Source organism: Rana temporaria, chromosome 4, assembly GCF_905171775.1.
Source record: "Rana temporaria chromosome 4, aRanTem1.1, whole genome shotgun sequence".
NCBI lineage: Eukaryota > Metazoa > Chordata > Amphibia > Anura > Ranidae > Rana > Rana temporaria.
The window spans coordinates 202,853,834-202,871,413 of NC_053492.1; the positions used below are offsets into that span (position 1 = coordinate 202,853,834).

Sequence of the window (17,580 nt, forward strand, 5' to 3'; positions counted from 1 at the left end):
CTTAAAGTGATATTAAAGGCAAGTTTAAAAAATAAATATACATATATATATAAATATACTTACCTGCTCTGTGCAGTGGATTTGCACAGAGAAGCCCCAATCCTCCTCTTCTCTGATCCCTCTCTGGGGCTCCTGGTCCCCCCTCCTGCCAAGTGCCCTGGAGAAAACAGCTTGTTGTGAGGGCACTCAAGCAGGCTCGCCCTGGAGCCGCTGGCCTGCGTGTCTATTTACACACAGAGGTGCTGCTCTGCCCAGCCCCCCTCTTTTTTTGTCTCACTAGCTGTGATTCACTCAGCCAATGAGGAGGGAGAGTACCCATAGAGCTGAGATTCTCATGCACATCGCTGTATGGCTACTGGGCTCGGGTAAGTAGTAGAGGGGCTAGAATACAGGAAGGTAAAAAACCTTGAACCTTTAGAACCACTTTAAAAATTGGCAACAACCCTTCCTTTTACATTTACTGTATAATGTCTTTAACCACTTCCATACCGTGTCATTGTGAAATGACGGCGGCAGGAACCCCTCACCGATCCGGGTGGACGTCATATGACGTCCTGTACTCCCGGCGATCTAGGGCGCGCTCGCGTCAGCGCTCGGGAACCCCGGCACGGGTGCCCGGCAGCCGTGATTGCCGCCGGGAGCCCGCGATTGTCGGTAATCACGGCAGGAGTGTGGATCTGTGTGTGTAAACACACAGATCCACCTCCTGTCAGCGGTGAGACCAATGTGTGTTCCCAGTACAGAGGAACACACATCGGTCTCCTCCCCTTGAGAGTCCCCTCCCTTCTACAGTTAGAACATACCTTAGGGAACATAATAACCCCTTCAGCCCCCCTAGTGGTTAACCCCTTCCCTGCCATTACACAGTAATCAATGCATATTTATAGCATTAATCGCTGTATAAATGTGAATGGTCCCAAAAACGTGTCAAAAGTGTCCGATGTGTTCGCCGCAATGTCACGGTCACAGTAAAAAATCGCAAATCGCCGCCAATACTAGTAAAAAAATGAATAAAATAAAAATGCCATAAATCTATCACCTATTTTGTAGACGCTATAACTTTTGCGCAAACCAATCAATATACGATTATTGCGATTTTTTTTACCAAAAATATGTAGAAGAATAGGTATCGGCCTAAACTGAGGAAAAAATATGTTTTTTTTTTTTAAATTGTGATATTTATTAAATAAAAAAGTAAAATATATATATATTTTTTTTAAATTGTCGCTCTTCTTTTGTTTATAGCGCAAAAAATAAAAACCGCAGAGATGATCAAATACCCCCAAACGAAAGCTCTATTTGTGGGGGGAAAAAAACATAAAGATTTCTATGGGTACAGCGTTGCATGACCATGCAATTGTCATTCAAAGTGCAACAGCGCTGAAAACTAAAAATTGGTCTGGGCAGGAAGGGGGTGAAAATGCCCTGCATGGAAGGGGTTAAAATATACTGTGCCTCTAAAACAATAGAAATCGCCTACCTGCCTGTGACTCCTCTGCACTGTAGAACACAAAACATCCTCACCATGAAAATAAGAACTGATATATATCCAAATTCTCTTTGTTTCTCTTTTATAGGTTTGCCTTCATTTCCTATACTGTGCTAAAAGATGGCCGCAAGCAATTACTCTAATTTTGAACTTCCTCAGCATCACAAAGATGTTCCTCGCAGCCTTGATAACATTGATAGCTACAACCAAACTGTAATAAACCACAGTATGGGATTTTGTGACATAAACCCATCGGAATGTAATCTGACATTGGAGGAACTGCTCTTCAAGTACCTGGGACCCCGTAGATCCAACTATTTCACTCCAATTTGCATAATATACCTGATTATCTTTACAGTTGGTGCCGTTGGAAATACTTTGACTTGTATTGTGATTATCAAACACAAGATTATGAGAACTCCTACAAATTACTACCTTTTCAGTCTTGCCATCTCAGATTTGTTGGTTCTACTTTTGGGAATGCCTTTGGAACTTTACGAACTCTGGAGTAATTACCCGTTTCTTTTTGGGAAAGGTGGATGCTCATTCAAAACTCTGCTATTTGAGACAGTTTGCTTTGCGTCCATCCTGAATGTGACGGCACTCAGTGTGGAAAGGTATATAGCGGTGGTTCATCCTCTTCGTGCTAAGTATGTTGTGACAAGGAACCATGCCAAGAGAGTCATTGTCTCTGTCTGGGTTTTGTCTATTCTGTGCTCTGTACCCAACGCCAGCCTTATTGGCATTCACAACCTGTATATAATTGGTTATGGAACAATACCTAATTCTGCCATATGCACTTTGGTTCGTCCTAGGTGGATTTACAATCTTGTTATTCAGATTACCACCATTTTTTTCTTTTTCCTACCAATGTGTACCATAAGTGTCCTGTATCTGCTCATCGGCCTCCAACTTAAGAGGGAGAAGATGCTTCAAGTATTAGAAGCTAAATCCGGTGGAGATGGAGATAGTTACCAAAATGTTAGACTACAGCAAGAAAAAAGCAGAAGGAGACAGGTCACTAAGATGTTATGTAAGTTACATTACTTTCTACTATAGTGAGCTCGTCAAGAGAATTACTAATTTGCTAGTTTATAAGCCTCAATATATGCATAGAAAATTTGTCTGATCTATAAAGTATCACACAATTAAAGTGTATTTATAGCAATAACTTTTTTGATAGTTTTGGGTAGTATAGGAAATAGTTATGATGCTTTTCAGGATATATTTTGCTATCTTTTTCTTTCACATCCTGTCTCATGCCGCGTAAACACGATTGGTCAAACCGATGAGAACGGTCTAATGGACCAAACCGATTGTGTGTGGGCCCCATCGGTTATTTATCCATAGGTTAAAAAAAAGCAATCTTGTTTTAAATTTAATCGATGGATACCTAACCGATAGAAAAAAAAAACAATTGTTTGTAGGCACGTCCATCGGTTAAAAATCCACGCATGCTCAGAATCAAGTCGACGCATGCTTGGAAAAAATTGAACTTTGTTTTTTTCAGCACAACGTTGTGTTTTACGTCACCGCGTTCTGACACAATCGTTTTTTAACCGATGGTGTGTAGGCACGAGCTTCATCGGTTAACCGATGAAAACGGTCCATCAGACCGTTTTCATCGGATGGACCGATCGTGTGTACAGGGCTTCAGAGTTAAATATAATCTTCCAAAGTGTGGCAAATTTCCTGCTTAGGCAGTTATCCCCCAGAACAGGTATCTACATTGGAATGATTTCCTCTTACCTTGTTCTGGGGACAACTCTAACATTTAGAATTTCCCTTCAGGAACAATGGTCCCCAGTATACACGGTCCCCAGTATACACGGCATAGTGTATCTCCCCAATTAGAACAAAGGCTGCAGTAAACGTTGGACAGAAGGTATAACCTCCCCACACTTTCCAGAATAAAAGTAAACCAAAAAAAAAAGGATTTGCCTAAAGATGCATTCAAAAGAGTATCATTCAAGCGCCATCAAGAGTATCATCAAGAGTATCATTAGCCTTACCAGCTTTTGTAAAAAAATGTAATCATCGCTAGACATGTGCATTCGTTTTTGTCCAAATGCATTTTCGTCCAAATTTCAGGGATTTTCGCGTTCGTTTTAACAGAGGATAACAAACGTGCAGAATCCAAAATCCGAAAGATCTTACATAAAAAATGCTTTATTTTAGTTTTGTTGCGACAACAGTTCGATATAGATAGAAGATTCGACCTGACAGTGACAATAGCGATCTGTTTATCGAATCTGCGGTTGAATGTGCCTAACCTAACTCTATTAGTCCAAGATTATACGACATACATATAAAAGATTTGACATTATAGAGACATGAAGATTCAACAAAGGAGCTAAAACATACGATTGCCGCAAGCGGATATTTATGGTCAAATGCTCCGCCCATAGGCTATAGAAGAATTCTAAAGTTGGTTGACTAGTAAACGTAATGAATACATATAATTATTACTAGTCGTACGACATTAGAATTCTACTATAGCTTGTGGGCAGAGCATTAGACCGGAAATGTACAATTGCGGCATTGTACACTTTAGCTGTTTTGTCAAATCTTCTTTGAACATCCGACGGACACCATAAGCCTTCAATGACAGATTCAACCTTAAAGGGGTTGTAAAGGTATAAAAAAAAATCCCTAAATAGCTTCCTTTACCTCAGTGCAGTCCTCCTTCACTTACCTCATCCTTCGATTTTGCTTTTAAATGTCCTTATTTCTTCTGAGAAATCCTCACTTCCTGTTCTTCTGTCTGTAACTACACACAGTAATGGGAGGCTTTCTCCCTGGTGTGGAGAACGCCTCTTGAGGGGGGAGGGGGGCGAGCAGGAGGGTCAGAATGCTCTCTACTTTGCAGATAGAGAAAGGAGTTGTGTGTTAGTGGGTGTCCTGACACTCCTGCTCGCCCCCTCAAGAGGCTTTCTCCACACCAGGGAGAAAGCCTCCCATTACTGTGTGTAGTTACCGACAGAAGAACAGGAAGTGAGGATTTCTCAGAAGAAAAAAGGACATTTAAAAGCAAAATGGAAGGATGAGGTAAGTGAAGGAGGACTGCACTAAAGTAAAGGAAGCTATTTAGGGAAACATTTTTTTACCTTTACAAACCCTTTAATTCATTCGGATTTTTGGACGAATGCATTTTTTAACGAAACAAAATAAATAAAAACTAATTTCGGGAGTAACTAAATCATTTTTTTTTCTTTTTACGAAAACAAAATTCCGAAACAAAATATTTCAGTGTGCACATGTCTAATCATCGCTAATATTTATGTGCAACAAATGGCAGTCCATCTCTGTCATTATTAATAATACATATTATTACTCATATGCATGTAGTTGTGCAGTAGAGTATATGATCACACAATTCAAACCATTTGTGCCATATACTCTTTATATGTATCTGGGACTCCTTTTAGCAGCAGCAAACAAAAGTGATTAGAGATTCACTGGAGGCTTTTAGGGAGCTATGAATTGTGGACGCAAAAGGGTGACGGAAAGACCACATCTTTACATACAGAAGTACAATATACATATTTGATACTGTTCTAGTTCCTTGTGGTAATGTACTATATCTAAGTCAACAAAAATGACTCTAAGGGCATAAATATAAATGGGAAGGGGGAGGGGGGGACATGGTATCTAAAAGCTTGCATTATGTGTTCATTTGCTAAGACTTGGATAATGAATTGTTTTTGACGTTTCCAAAAGTGACTGTCTGAGTCTGTTGATGCCCAGACTCCTCGCAACTTGTGGCTATTTAGAAAATAATATTATTCTTATGGAGCAGGCCTTATTTATTTTATGGACATGTTTGCTTTATAGACATCTCACAACAGTGGCCCAGATTCAAGAAGCACTTGCACGGGAACAAGTGTGATTTGCGCCGCGCAAGTACTGATTTGCTCCTATGCAAATTTGCGGCTGATTCTGTAAACCAGTTAAGCCTGAAATGCGGCCATTTTCCCGCGCACGCAGCCTAGCTGTTCCTGCGCAATTTTCGCGCAATTTTGCACGGGGTGTAAGTTGCGCCTTCATGGAATTCCCTCAGCGAATATGCAAATTAGGTACTGCCGATGATTCAGAAACATGCGCGTGTGATGCGCATCTTGCACTGGAAGCGTGCAAGCTTTTTTCCCTGGGCAAACTTGCTCCTGTTAAAAGCAGGGGCAAGTTAGCAAAAGATGGCCAAATGTCATCTGAAGGAGCGCGCAACTTCAGCAGCACCTAGACAGACGAGCTGAACAAGCAGAGCACCCACATTTTAGGGACCTCACATCTGTGCACCAACATGCCAGGGGCAGCTATGGTTCTTGATATTCTATTGACTGAGCCGACTCGTAGGAGGGCACGGGAGAGGGAGAAGGGGAGGGGTCCACAAGGGAGGGGCTTGCCCTGGAGGGGCTTGCCCTGGAGGGGGATGACGTGCTGGGCGGGGGGGTGGTGGGTTGCACAGGGATGGTGGTATCCTCCTGGAGGGAGCCAGAGTCCTCCTGGATGAGGAAAAAGGAATCCTCCTCCAATACCACTTGCTCCTCCATACTTGGCCCCGGTATGATCTCCTCCTGGACCAGCATAGCCAGAATGTCCATGGGGCCTGACTGGACCCCTGGCTCTGGTCTGGATGGGCTGGGTCGAGCTGCAGCCGAAGACGGCCCAGCTTCTTCTTCCTCATCACCACCTGTGGATGACACCAAAACGACATATTTTGCTGGTGCAACACACTTCTCATATGTTCACTTGTACCCCCTCCCATGATGCACAGCAGATATGAAAGAAAAATAATACTTACATCTTCACTTCTACCCACAAATATGTTCACTTGTACCCCCTCCCATGATGCACAGCAGATATGAAAGAAAAATAATACTTACATCTTCACTTCTACCCACAAATATGTTCACTTGTACCCCCTCCCATGATGCACAGCAGATATGAAAGGAAAATAATACTTACATCTTCACTTCTACCCACAAATATGTTCACTTGTACCCCCTCCCATGATGCACAGCAGATATGAAAGGAAAATAATACTTACATCTTCACTTCTACCCACAAATATGTTCACTTGTACCCCCTCCCATGATGCACAGCAGATATGAAAGGAAAATAACTTACCAGTCCCCAAGTTCCCAACAGTGGAGTCGAACCCTTCAAGTCCCTCCACCTGCTCCTGCACAAACGTTTGTGCAATAAGCTGCTCCTCCTGATTGAGACGGATCATACATCGCGGCCCACCTCCCGTGCCACCGGTATGCTTCCTGATAAGGGCCAGCTTATCCCGGACCCTGCGCCTCATGTCGTTGAGCTTTTTCTGGATGTCATCCCAGGTACGCACTTCATTACCCAGGGCATTGATGTCCAGGGCAATGGCTTCATATATAGCCCTCCTTTGGGCAATGGTGGTGTTTGCCCGCTGGGCACCATATAGGACTTCCTTATGCTGCTGGAGTGCAGCAATCAGGATGTCCATCTCTGCAGCCACAAAGTTGGCCTTCCTTTTTTTGGTCCCTTTGGGAGGTGCCATGTCTTGCAAAAGGGCTGAATTTCCTTGCTCAGGGGGGGTAGGAAAAAGCAGGATGAAATTCAGCAAAGAACCTGCGCAAGTCTGCTCCTATTTATTTGCTCAGTGCAAGCAGCTGAGCAGGATTTGCCCTGAAATTATGCTAGCAAACCTCTGCTGAGCCGAAAATTCCTCATTTACATAGGGGCACACCCACTTTGACTTGCACGGCCTTGCGCCCTCAGCTTTGCCTTAAACAGGAGCAAATTAAATGAACAAACGATTCCTGAATCAGGTGGCAATTTGGCAAAATTGCTCCAGCGCAGAGAAATTCAGCTGAGCGGCTCAGGTGTAAGTAATGGGCAAATCTACCTGAATCTGGGCCAGTATGTTCAGGTGAGACTGGCTTAGCCACTTTCTCACTTAGGGCTCTTTCACACGGGCGGACCATATGTACGCTTTTTCATCCATCCGTTTACTGATGAAAAAGGGACATACATTGATCCCTATGAGATTGCGGGTGTCAGCGGATAAACATCCGCTGACTCCCGATCACATCCGGGTCCGCAATTTTCCGATTCTGCAGACGGAGGGAAATCCTATTTTTACATCCGTCTGCGGATCGGATTGGGTGAACACGGACAGACGGTTCGTGTTCATCCGATCCCCCCAAAGAGGAGAGTGGAGATCTGACAGGGCGGTCCCTGCACAGTGTGTCATCCGCCGGCTCAGCAGGGATTAGCGGAGCGATCCCTGCAGAGCAAGCGGAGATTCACAGGGCGGATCATCACAGATCCGTCCCGTGTGAAAGAGGCCTTATGCAATATACAATACACTACATTTAGCAAACACACCTAACTAGTAATATTCCATGTTTCAACGGTATACACAATATACAATAGGTTTAACCAGTTATTGGAAACAAAAGAATAATAATCAGCGCAACCAGACCTATCAATATACTGCAGCTGAAGACTCAAGGCCAATATTACAACACCTCAAAACAAACATATACTGAGGAATAGTGCAGCGCAAATGTAACCAACACAATAAAATTAACATATAATACATACTGTATATATAAAAAGGACATTGGCCTTAAGGAGATTTGAGACCCTGTTATGGGCATGCTTGTTTGACCATTCTTTTGGCTCAGGGGTCATGCATGTCAGATGAGCATGCACACGCATCTATGGTAGAGGTACCACAATAGCACCTTTCGGGGGGGGGGTGGACAGACTATCTGCCTTAGACATCACCACGGGGCTGCCTACTTCTCCCCCCTGTCGTCTGGCCAGTAGGAGAGAGGAGTGGGGCCTCACAAATGCGCAGTAGAGTTCCTGGCGTGAAGCCGTAAGTCTACCCTTACCCGCAATGGTGGCAGCAGCAACCGACAGCTGATGGAAGCATCAGCTGCAGTGCCGACATCGCTGGACTCCAGGACAGGTAAGTGTCTTGTTATTAAAAGCCAGCAGCTACAGTATGTCTACAGTATGTTTTTGGGTCACATTTGAGTCACTGATGTGTTTTTGCCACGGATGAGTGTGAAAGTAGCCTTAGAGAGGACAATAGTATTACTTCACTACCTGCAGCCTCCTGAATTATCAAATTCAATCCAGGGTTACCAAGTTTTTCCACATTTTGTCAAATATGCCCAACTTTTTGTACAATAATTTGTATATGGCTAGGATATTTTTAGTTAACATGAGAGTCTTTTCAATGTATAAATAGATTTATGAGTACACAAAGCATAAGATGACATGAAATCTAAAAACTGATTAAGTAATTATTGTAAGTAGGCACTTCAAGTGAAGTAGGCACAGTTTCAAATTTTTATGATAGCCAGTTTGTTAGTAGGAAAGCTAATGAAGTAGTACTCAATATGCAACTGCCTAACAGGGCTATCTTTACGCATCTAAAAACAAAGTGAATCTGCTGTTTTTCTTTCGAGTGCTCCCTTAGCAAGCTGGGTGCTATGGGGACACACATGCACTCTCACTCCCAGTCCTGCTTGTGTGCATCCATAGACACACACAGTGCTGGTAAGCCACGCTCCCTCCTCATAGGAGTTTGACTGACAGCAGCAGGAGCCCATGGCTCCCGCTCAGTGGCGGCTGGTGCTCAAAGTTTTTTTTGGGGGGGGGCGCAAACAAACTAAAAAAAAACACATCAATTGCAGCCACTGTGCCCATCAAATGCAGCTACTGTGCCCATCAATTACAGCCCCACTGTGCCCATTAATTACAGCCACTGTGCCCATCAAACGCAGCCACTGTGCCCATCAAACGCAGCCACTGTGCCATCAAATGTAGCCACTGTGCCATCAATTGCCACCACTGTGCCTTCAAATGCAACCACTGTGCCCATAAATTGTCACCACTGTGCCATCAAATGCAGCTACTGTGCCCACCAATTGCTGACACTGTGCCATCAATTGCTGACATTGTGCCCATCAATTGCTGTAACTGTGCCCATCAATTGCTGCCACTGTGCCCATCAATTGACGTTACTGTGCCCATCAACTGCTGCCAGTGTGCATCCCCGCCCTGCACTTATCTTGTCTCGGTGGGGCATCGGGTCACTGCGATGTCCTCCACGCGCCTCGATCTCTTCTCAAGCCCTCTCTTCGGGTGACAGGTAACACAGACCCGAGCTTCAAAAAAATACCCTGCTGCTGTAATTCAGGTACACGGTGCCCGACAAGGGGCCGGACACCTGAATAGGGGGTTGCAGTAGCGACCATAGATAGATTCATGCAATGCATGAATCTATCTATGGTGATAGACAAGTGGCAGGAGAGAGGGGGCGGTCCCCATGTGCCCTTTATGGATGCACGCCACTGCTCCCGCTGAGACCAGGTAGAGAGGAGACCAGTGCTGCACCCAGGAAAGTGCTGGATTTGTGAGATGGGTCAGGGAAGTGTTTAGGGACAGGATGCAGGCCTTAGGAAAGATAGTAGTTTTTTACCTTAATGCAAAAAACACATTGTGGTAAAAAAATAAATATATATATATTTTGATTTTAGAACCATTTTAAACCTATTTTTAACATAAAATGCCCCTTGCTGGTAGAATTTGAATTAACCCTGTAGCAAAGAATTAAGAATATAAAAACTGTATGTGGTCATAATTTTCAGGCCCAATGTCAAACTGCAAAAATTAAACAAGACAGAAAATAGAAGCACCATTCCACTTAGAAATGTCCAGAAAAAGATTTGGCAGCCGCACTCTAGTGAAAATAAGCCTTGAATGAGCACAGCATTTATAAGTGGAGTGGCACTTCTGATCTCTACTTCAACGTCATGTTTCCTTGAGGATCATATACAAGAGTCCTAGGAACAATAGAGCTGCCTGTTAGTCCACATGTTTTTTTTTCTCTTAATGCATTTTCTGCATTAGGGTACAAAACGCCCCAGTACCTGTCCTACCCCCCCCATCCCTAAACACTAATAGCCAGATTCAGGTAGAGATACGCCGGCGTATCAGTAGATACGCCGTCGTAACTCCGAATCTGAGCCGTCGTATATTTAAGCGTATTCTCAAACTGAGATACGCGTAAATATTGCTAAGATACGACCACCAGCGCCGTTGTATCTTAGCTGTCTATTTACGCTGGCCGCTAGGGGCGTGTAGGCTGATTTACGCCTAGAATGCGTAAATCAGCGAGATACGCCTATTCACGAACGTACGCTTGCCCGTCGCAGTAAAGATATGCCGTTTACGTAAGGCGTTTTCAGGCGTAAAGATAAACCACCAAAAAGATGGCACAGCCAATGTTAAGTGTGGACGTCGGAACCGCGTCAAATTTTTAAATTTTTACGTCGTTTGCGTAAATTGTCCGTGAATGGGGCTGGCCGTAATTTACGTACACGTCGAAAGCAATGAGTCTTTGCGGCGTAATTTGGAGCATGCACACTGGGTTACGTCCACGGACGGCGCATGCGCCGTTCATTCAAAACGTCATTTACGTGGGGTCATGCTTAATTTACATAAAACACGCCCACCTCTTCACAATTTGAATTAGGCGCGCTTACGCCGGCACATTTACGCTACACCGCCGTAACTTAGGACGCAAGTGCTTTGTGAATACAGCACTTGCCTCTCTAACTTACGGCGACGTAGTGTATATGAGATACGCTACGCCTGCCTAACGTTAGGCACGTCTACCTGAATCTGGCTATAAGGCCTCATGTAAGCTGCTGCTGGTAAACGGACGTTTAGGAGTAGTTGGGCATTTATTCAACTGCTCCTGTACTCTCCCCTTTGTTATCTTATCAGTACATGTACACAGGGTAATTTACCGTCGTTTCTAGGCAGTTGAGTTTAGAGGCTTTTTTTGGAATGCAAAAAAATGGGTTCAGAAGCTGAGTTTAGAGGCATTTCAAGCACCAAATGCTTCTGCAACTTTGTTTTTTTTAATAACGCTTCTAAACACAAACGCGTCAAACCGCTGCTAAACGTGGCATGTAAACGTGGCAAAACTGACGTTTTAAACGTGGGTTACTATTTGTCAAGTTAAATCGTTCAGGAGGGGTTGTAAAAATGTCCCGTGTACATGAAGCCTTATATGGCTCCATGTCACCATTCCAGCGATGTCTCTGTCTCCAGTGTCACTCACCTTACTTCTTTCACAGAAGAAACTGAGGGCAGTGAAGCCATAGACTCCTGCTGCTGTCAGTCAAACTCCTGTGTGCACCCATGTTTATATATGGGTGCACACAGCTCAGCATAGCTCCTGATGGCAGCATGTATATGTACCTCCTTTGCACAAGGCTTGCTACAGGAGGCACCCGAAGGAGAGAGAATCCCACAGCATTGACAGGGACTGCAAGAAGAGGTGGAAAGTGATGTTTCTGTGCATTATTATTGTGCAGAGCAGGTAAGTTTTGCCTCTTTTTTATAAAAAAAAAATAGACTATTGTCACTTTAAGGTCATCAGATTTTTTAAATGAAATCTGGAGACACTTGTTTGAAATCTGGAGACATGCTATTGACCATGCCAATTTTTAACTACACTGGCAAAATCATACCCCACTACAGTATTTGTAACCCTTTTTTTTGGGCTGTACATACCTTATTATGGCTATTTTCCACCCGGCTTCCGGGGTACTCACTCCCGCGGGAGTAGGCGTTTCTATGCTGTGCCGCAATGTCATCTGGGACTTCGCCCAGATGATTGACGTCCTTGAGAAAAAGTTCCCCCGGCGGATAAGGCCCCCCCCCCCTATTGCGTAGGCGCGTCACGAGTCACAGAGTTCCTGAAAGTAGCCGAACTGCGAGTCAGCTCTATACGGGGCCTGTGCAGTCAGCTCTACACAGCTCCTAGTCGGTGCGCAGGCGCCATGTAGAGCTGACTCGCAGTTCGGCTACTTTCGGAAACTTTGTGACTCGTGACGCGCCTACGCAATAGGGGGGGGTCTTATCCGAGGGGGGAACTTTTTCTCAAAATCCCAGATGACATTGCGGCACAGCATAGAAACGCCTACTCCCGCGGGAGGGAGTACCCTTACTTACTACAGAAAATAATGAGGGGAGAGAGCTTGACTATACTTGGGAGAGCAAAATAACTCTATCCAGTAGAATCAAGTGTTTCAGAAGATTCTCCGTTTTCTCACTATGCTATTGTGCATATCTCTCTGTATGTCTGTTATTTCCTAGCACGGTGCATATTTGGTATGTGGTTAAACAGTCAGAAACCTTCGCCTTTGGTACTATAGTATATCTTACTGACCAAGCAAACGAAAAAAGATTTAATCATTTCTTTGGGTACATATCTCAGTTAAATAAATACAGATTATCTTTGTGCTCAACTGCTTAAACTACAACTGCCTGGATGAGAAAAACATTAAAGTACAGATGAGAGATAAACGTAAAACTTCTGAGAAGACATGATACATAGTCTCTCTATAAACTCAGGGAAAATCAGAATGGATGGGTGTCTGTGTAGGCTGAACAAACATGGGGTAATAGCAGACCTTTCTGTTCTAAAAGAATATGACCAGGCATTACCCACATTTAAGACATATCTAAACCCAAAAAATAATATATCGCAGGTTGCCTGTCATGCTTAGAATATTAAATATATTTTAAAAAAATTATAATTTACTGGCTTTACCTAATCTCTTTTTTTAATATCGATACTGCAATTGTTTCGTACTGATCTATGTATAATAAACCAGTAATTTGAGAGACCATGGGATTGATTTACTAAAACTAAAGGGTGCAAAATCTGGTGTAGCTGTGCATGGTAGCAAATCATCAAAACCTGCCTTTCCCCTGTTACTAATCCCCCCAAGTTCTTATCTCCCGAACTTCCACAGCTCGCCCCACATCCCCTACCAGGCATGATCCGCCCTATAGGCTCACTAAGCAAATTACTGGAGGTCCCGCCTGGTGAGAAGTCATTTTCGGCTGACTGCATGGGAGAATAGTCAGCACCCCCCGCTTTTTCTCAAGGACATCAATCATCTGGGCGAAGTCCCAGATGACATTGCGGCACAGCATAGAAACGCCTACTCCCGCGGGAGTGAGTACCCGGGAGCCGGGTGGAAAATAGCCATAATAAGGTATGTACAGCCAAAAAAAAGGGCACACTGTACATGTTGGAAGTATAAAGAATATGATCTTATATACATGTTATTTGGGTGAACCTCCACTTTAACTGAACAAGCTGAAGTTAGAAGCTGATTGGTTTCTATGCACAGCTGCGTCAGATTTTGCACTCCCCAGATTTAGTAAATCAATCCCCTTTTCTTCACTACCTGTCAGAGCTGTCAGTAGTGTGGACTTCTACAAACTTGCATCCACTAACTCCAAGTGGTTTTAAAGCAGGGCAGGACAGGAAACGAAATATTTTGGCAAGCCAGTCATGTCTTATATAGGCTGAACCAAAAAAAGTACATAGATTCCCAAATCTAAAATGTGTGGTTGGACGAGTCTTCTGCCGATTGGCTGCAGTCACTGTTCAGGCATTTTTTTGTGGCTGGCTCTTTCAATTTCTCAGTTGAAGTTTGTCATGGCTCAAATTGTAAACAATTCACAGGATTAAGCTGAAATTCAAACCATAGCTTGGCTGAGACATATTTTTTGATAGACCATATTTAAAAACCTAAACTGCTCTGCATATTTAAGATTATAATTCATCTTTTTAGTTTAGAAAAAGCAAATCTGAAATCTACCAGGTTGCAAAAACGTATAACACCCAATCAAATTGTTTCTGACTTGTTGCTGTGAATTTCTTCTCCCTGTGCTGCTGCATTTACCGTATTTATCGGCGTATAACACGCACAGGGGTATAAAATGCACCCTAACTTTAAGAAGGAAGTTTCAGGAAAAAAACTTTCCACAGCCCCCTGCGTATAACACGCAGGCACAGTTTACCCTCTATTTTCAGGGTAAAAAAGTGAGTGTTATACGCCAATAAATACAGTAATTGTTATATATTTTGTTTACCACTATCACTTATCAAGATTATTGAAAATTGTCAAATTATCCCCGAAAAAATAAATATCTACATAGCATACACCTTGACTATTGTCACTTTTGCAATGTTCAGTGCTACACCCTATTTTTGATGCTGCCAAGAAAATGAAAGCCATGAAGTAAAGGTATATAATATCATTAATATTTATGAAACCTCTCAGGCCTTGTACTCACGACCGGATCTGTGCGCTGGAAACTGTCTGCCCGACAGTTTCCGGCGTACAAGGCTGATTTGTGTTTTGTTCCGCTGGCGTGTACACACCAGCGGACCAAATTCCCGTCGTACCGGAACGCGTGCACGTAAACTACGTACGACGTCACTATAAAGGGGAAGACCAAAGTTAATGGCGCCGCCCTCTGTTCCTCTTTTGCTAGTTACGTGTTTGCTCGTGTTAGTGAAGGTTTGGTTAGAGCTGATTCGCGCTTCTCGGTCTCCAGGCTTTGACAGCGTGTATTCACGGGTTCAGTGCGTGTGCTTGCGGTAACGTAGTTGTCATTCGGCTATAGGCAAGCAGGTTGTTTCTGCTTTAGCAGTTGCATCCTGTGCGCTCGTATCTGTTTGTCGCGCGTTTGTCGCAGGTAGTGCTGGATTTGCGAGTGCTTTCTGTTTCAGTGTGTTCTTGACTGACCAGCCGGCCGGTTTGAAGCCATGATGGAGCAGCAGCGTCAATTTTCGCGAGTTGGTGCTGTTTATGGGATGGCTGCTGGATATGTTCATTTGTCCAGTACTTTGGCCAGAAACAGGGGGCGGAGGCGTTTCTGGACCAAGAATTGGTTGCGCCAGCGTGACCAGTTCTCACATATGCCTCTGCTTAGGGAACTCCAGGAGAATAATCCTAATGACTTTAGGAATTTTCTCCGCATGACGGACCCCGTATTCAACCGTCTGCTGGATCTTCTGTCCCCCTATATCACGAGGCAGGACACTGTGATGCGCCAAGCCATCACGGCCGAGCAGAGGCTTATTGCCACGTTGCGGTACCTGGCGACTGGGAGGAGCCTGCAGGACCTCAAGTTCTCGACAGGCATCTCTCCGCAGGCGCTTGGGGTCATCATACCGGACACGTGTGCTGCCATCATCAAAGTTATGCATGAGGAGTATATTAAGGTAAGTTTCCTGGCTCTAATAATGTGGCCAACTAACTTTATTTTTATTTTCCCAGATATGCTGTGTGTTTAACTAACGTTAGCTTTTCTCCCTATGCATGTTGATATCAGCTTTACATGTTTTATTCTTGGCCTACCTGCATATTTGTCCCTTACCCAATATTAACCTGTCCAGCATGCTATCCTAGGGACAAACCCACCTTGCCATTTTTTCAAACAGGACTTTTTGGGGTTTTTCCCCCCCCCCCCCCCCTTCAAACTTTTATTGTCCCCATCAGAGGGCTGTGGAGTCTCTTAATGAAGTGGCCCTATATATTTCATTTTCCAAATTCTCCATGCACATTTTTCTAATGCAATTTTAATACTGTGAACTGTCTCAAGGATGCTTGTAGGATGTATTTGTTACAAAGTACTAAATCTCTAATTTTGTTTGTCCCCACAGCTACCCTCCACACCACAGGAATGGCAGTCTGTGGCTTCCCAATTTGCCCAGCGGTGTGATTTTCCAAACTGCGGTGGAGCAATAGATGGGAAACACGTCCGCATTGTGCCCCCACCCCGCTCGGGGTCCTACTATTATAATTACAAGGGTTATCATAGTATTGTGTTGATGGCGGTGGTGTCGGCACAGTATGAGTTTCTATATGTGGACGTGGGGAAGAATGGCCGGATGTCTGATGGGGGAGTGTTCGCACGGACTGATTTCTATGATCGTCTCCAAGCTGGTGGTCTGGCATTGCCACCAGATGAAGATAATGTGGAAGGACTTCCGTTTGTGTTCCTAGCGGACGAGGCTTTCGGGCTTGGTCCTCACCTCATGCGGCCTTTTCCCCAGAGGACCCTCACCTCAGAGAGGAGTGTGTTTAATTTTCGGTTGGCCAGGGCTCGGAGGGTAGTCGAGAATGCCTTTGGGATACTCACCAACCGGTTCCGCCTGTTCAGGACATCGATACATCTGGCGGAATATAAATTGGACACCGTTGTATTTGCCTGCTGCATTTTGCACAACTTTTTACGCAGGCACTCCCAGACGTACCTACCCGACATCGGTTCTGAGGCAAGACTACCCTCAGATCCCCTTCCCGGGCTGGACACTGGTCGCGCTGGCTTGGCCCCCCAATCAGCTCGTGAGGTACGCGACAAATATGTTGAGTACTTCATGGGTCGGGGGGCCATTGCTATGCCAGATCATATTTCTTTCTAATTCGGCCCCCAAAGAAAGGAATATTCTAAAAAATAATAAATAATTAGACCATTGGACTTTATACAGTTGTTTGTCATTAATGCTTTTTCTCTTTTTCTGTCTTCCTGGTTCTCTAACTAACTTCTTCAATTGTAATGCATAATTGATTTCTCCACTTTTAGTAACTAACCACATTTTGCACAGTATTCACTCATCTACAAACAGGGTATTGAGTCTAGAAATAAGAAGCAACTCCATTTGTAAATGTTGAGGTCAATTTTTTTTTATTTTTGCTTGTTCATGACCCCAAAAAAATTTTTTGATTTTTTTCATTACTCCCTGCTTTTGTACTTAGGAGTCTTCAAAATTTTTTAAAAATTTTTTTTTTTTTTCAGGTAATTCAACCAAAAATATTATGCAGATTATACATTTATTAACAAGTTCACTTTTTTTTTCCTCAAATATAGTTAGATTTATTGTTTACATATATATATATATATATAGATTATATTTGGTGGGGTGTTTACCGCCTTAAATTTATTTTTGGCCATATTTTTTAGGCACAAAAAACAATAATTTTGTAACCATTTTTCTTGTTTTTGGTGTGTTTTTCTAAAACAAAATTTTTGGGTGAGAATTTGGAGTCAAATCTCTACTTCACTAAATTCAGTGATTAGAGAGATTTATAATTCTATATATATATTGAAAATAATTTTTGGCGTTGTTTATTCTTTATGGTCTAAACTTTATAGTATCCCAAAATGTTCAACATGGTCAAAAAGTAACAAAATCAAATTCAAAAAATATA

The 17,580-nt window shown here is 43.4% G+C and overlaps 1 protein-coding gene across 1 annotated transcript in view; it reads left to right on the forward strand.

The window, feature by feature from the left end:
• NMUR1 (neuromedin U receptor 1) overlaps positions 1-17,580 on the forward strand; it is a 135,146-nt gene that overhangs the window by 45,791 nt on the left and 71,775 nt on the right. The window contains exon 3 of the mRNA XM_040349701.1: positions 1,578-2,522. Within this exon, the coding sequence (XP_040205635.1) occupies positions 1,610-2,522 (913 nt within the window). The 5' untranslated portion in view covers positions 1,578-1,609. The remainder of the gene's footprint in view (positions 1-1,577; positions 2,523-17,580) is intronic.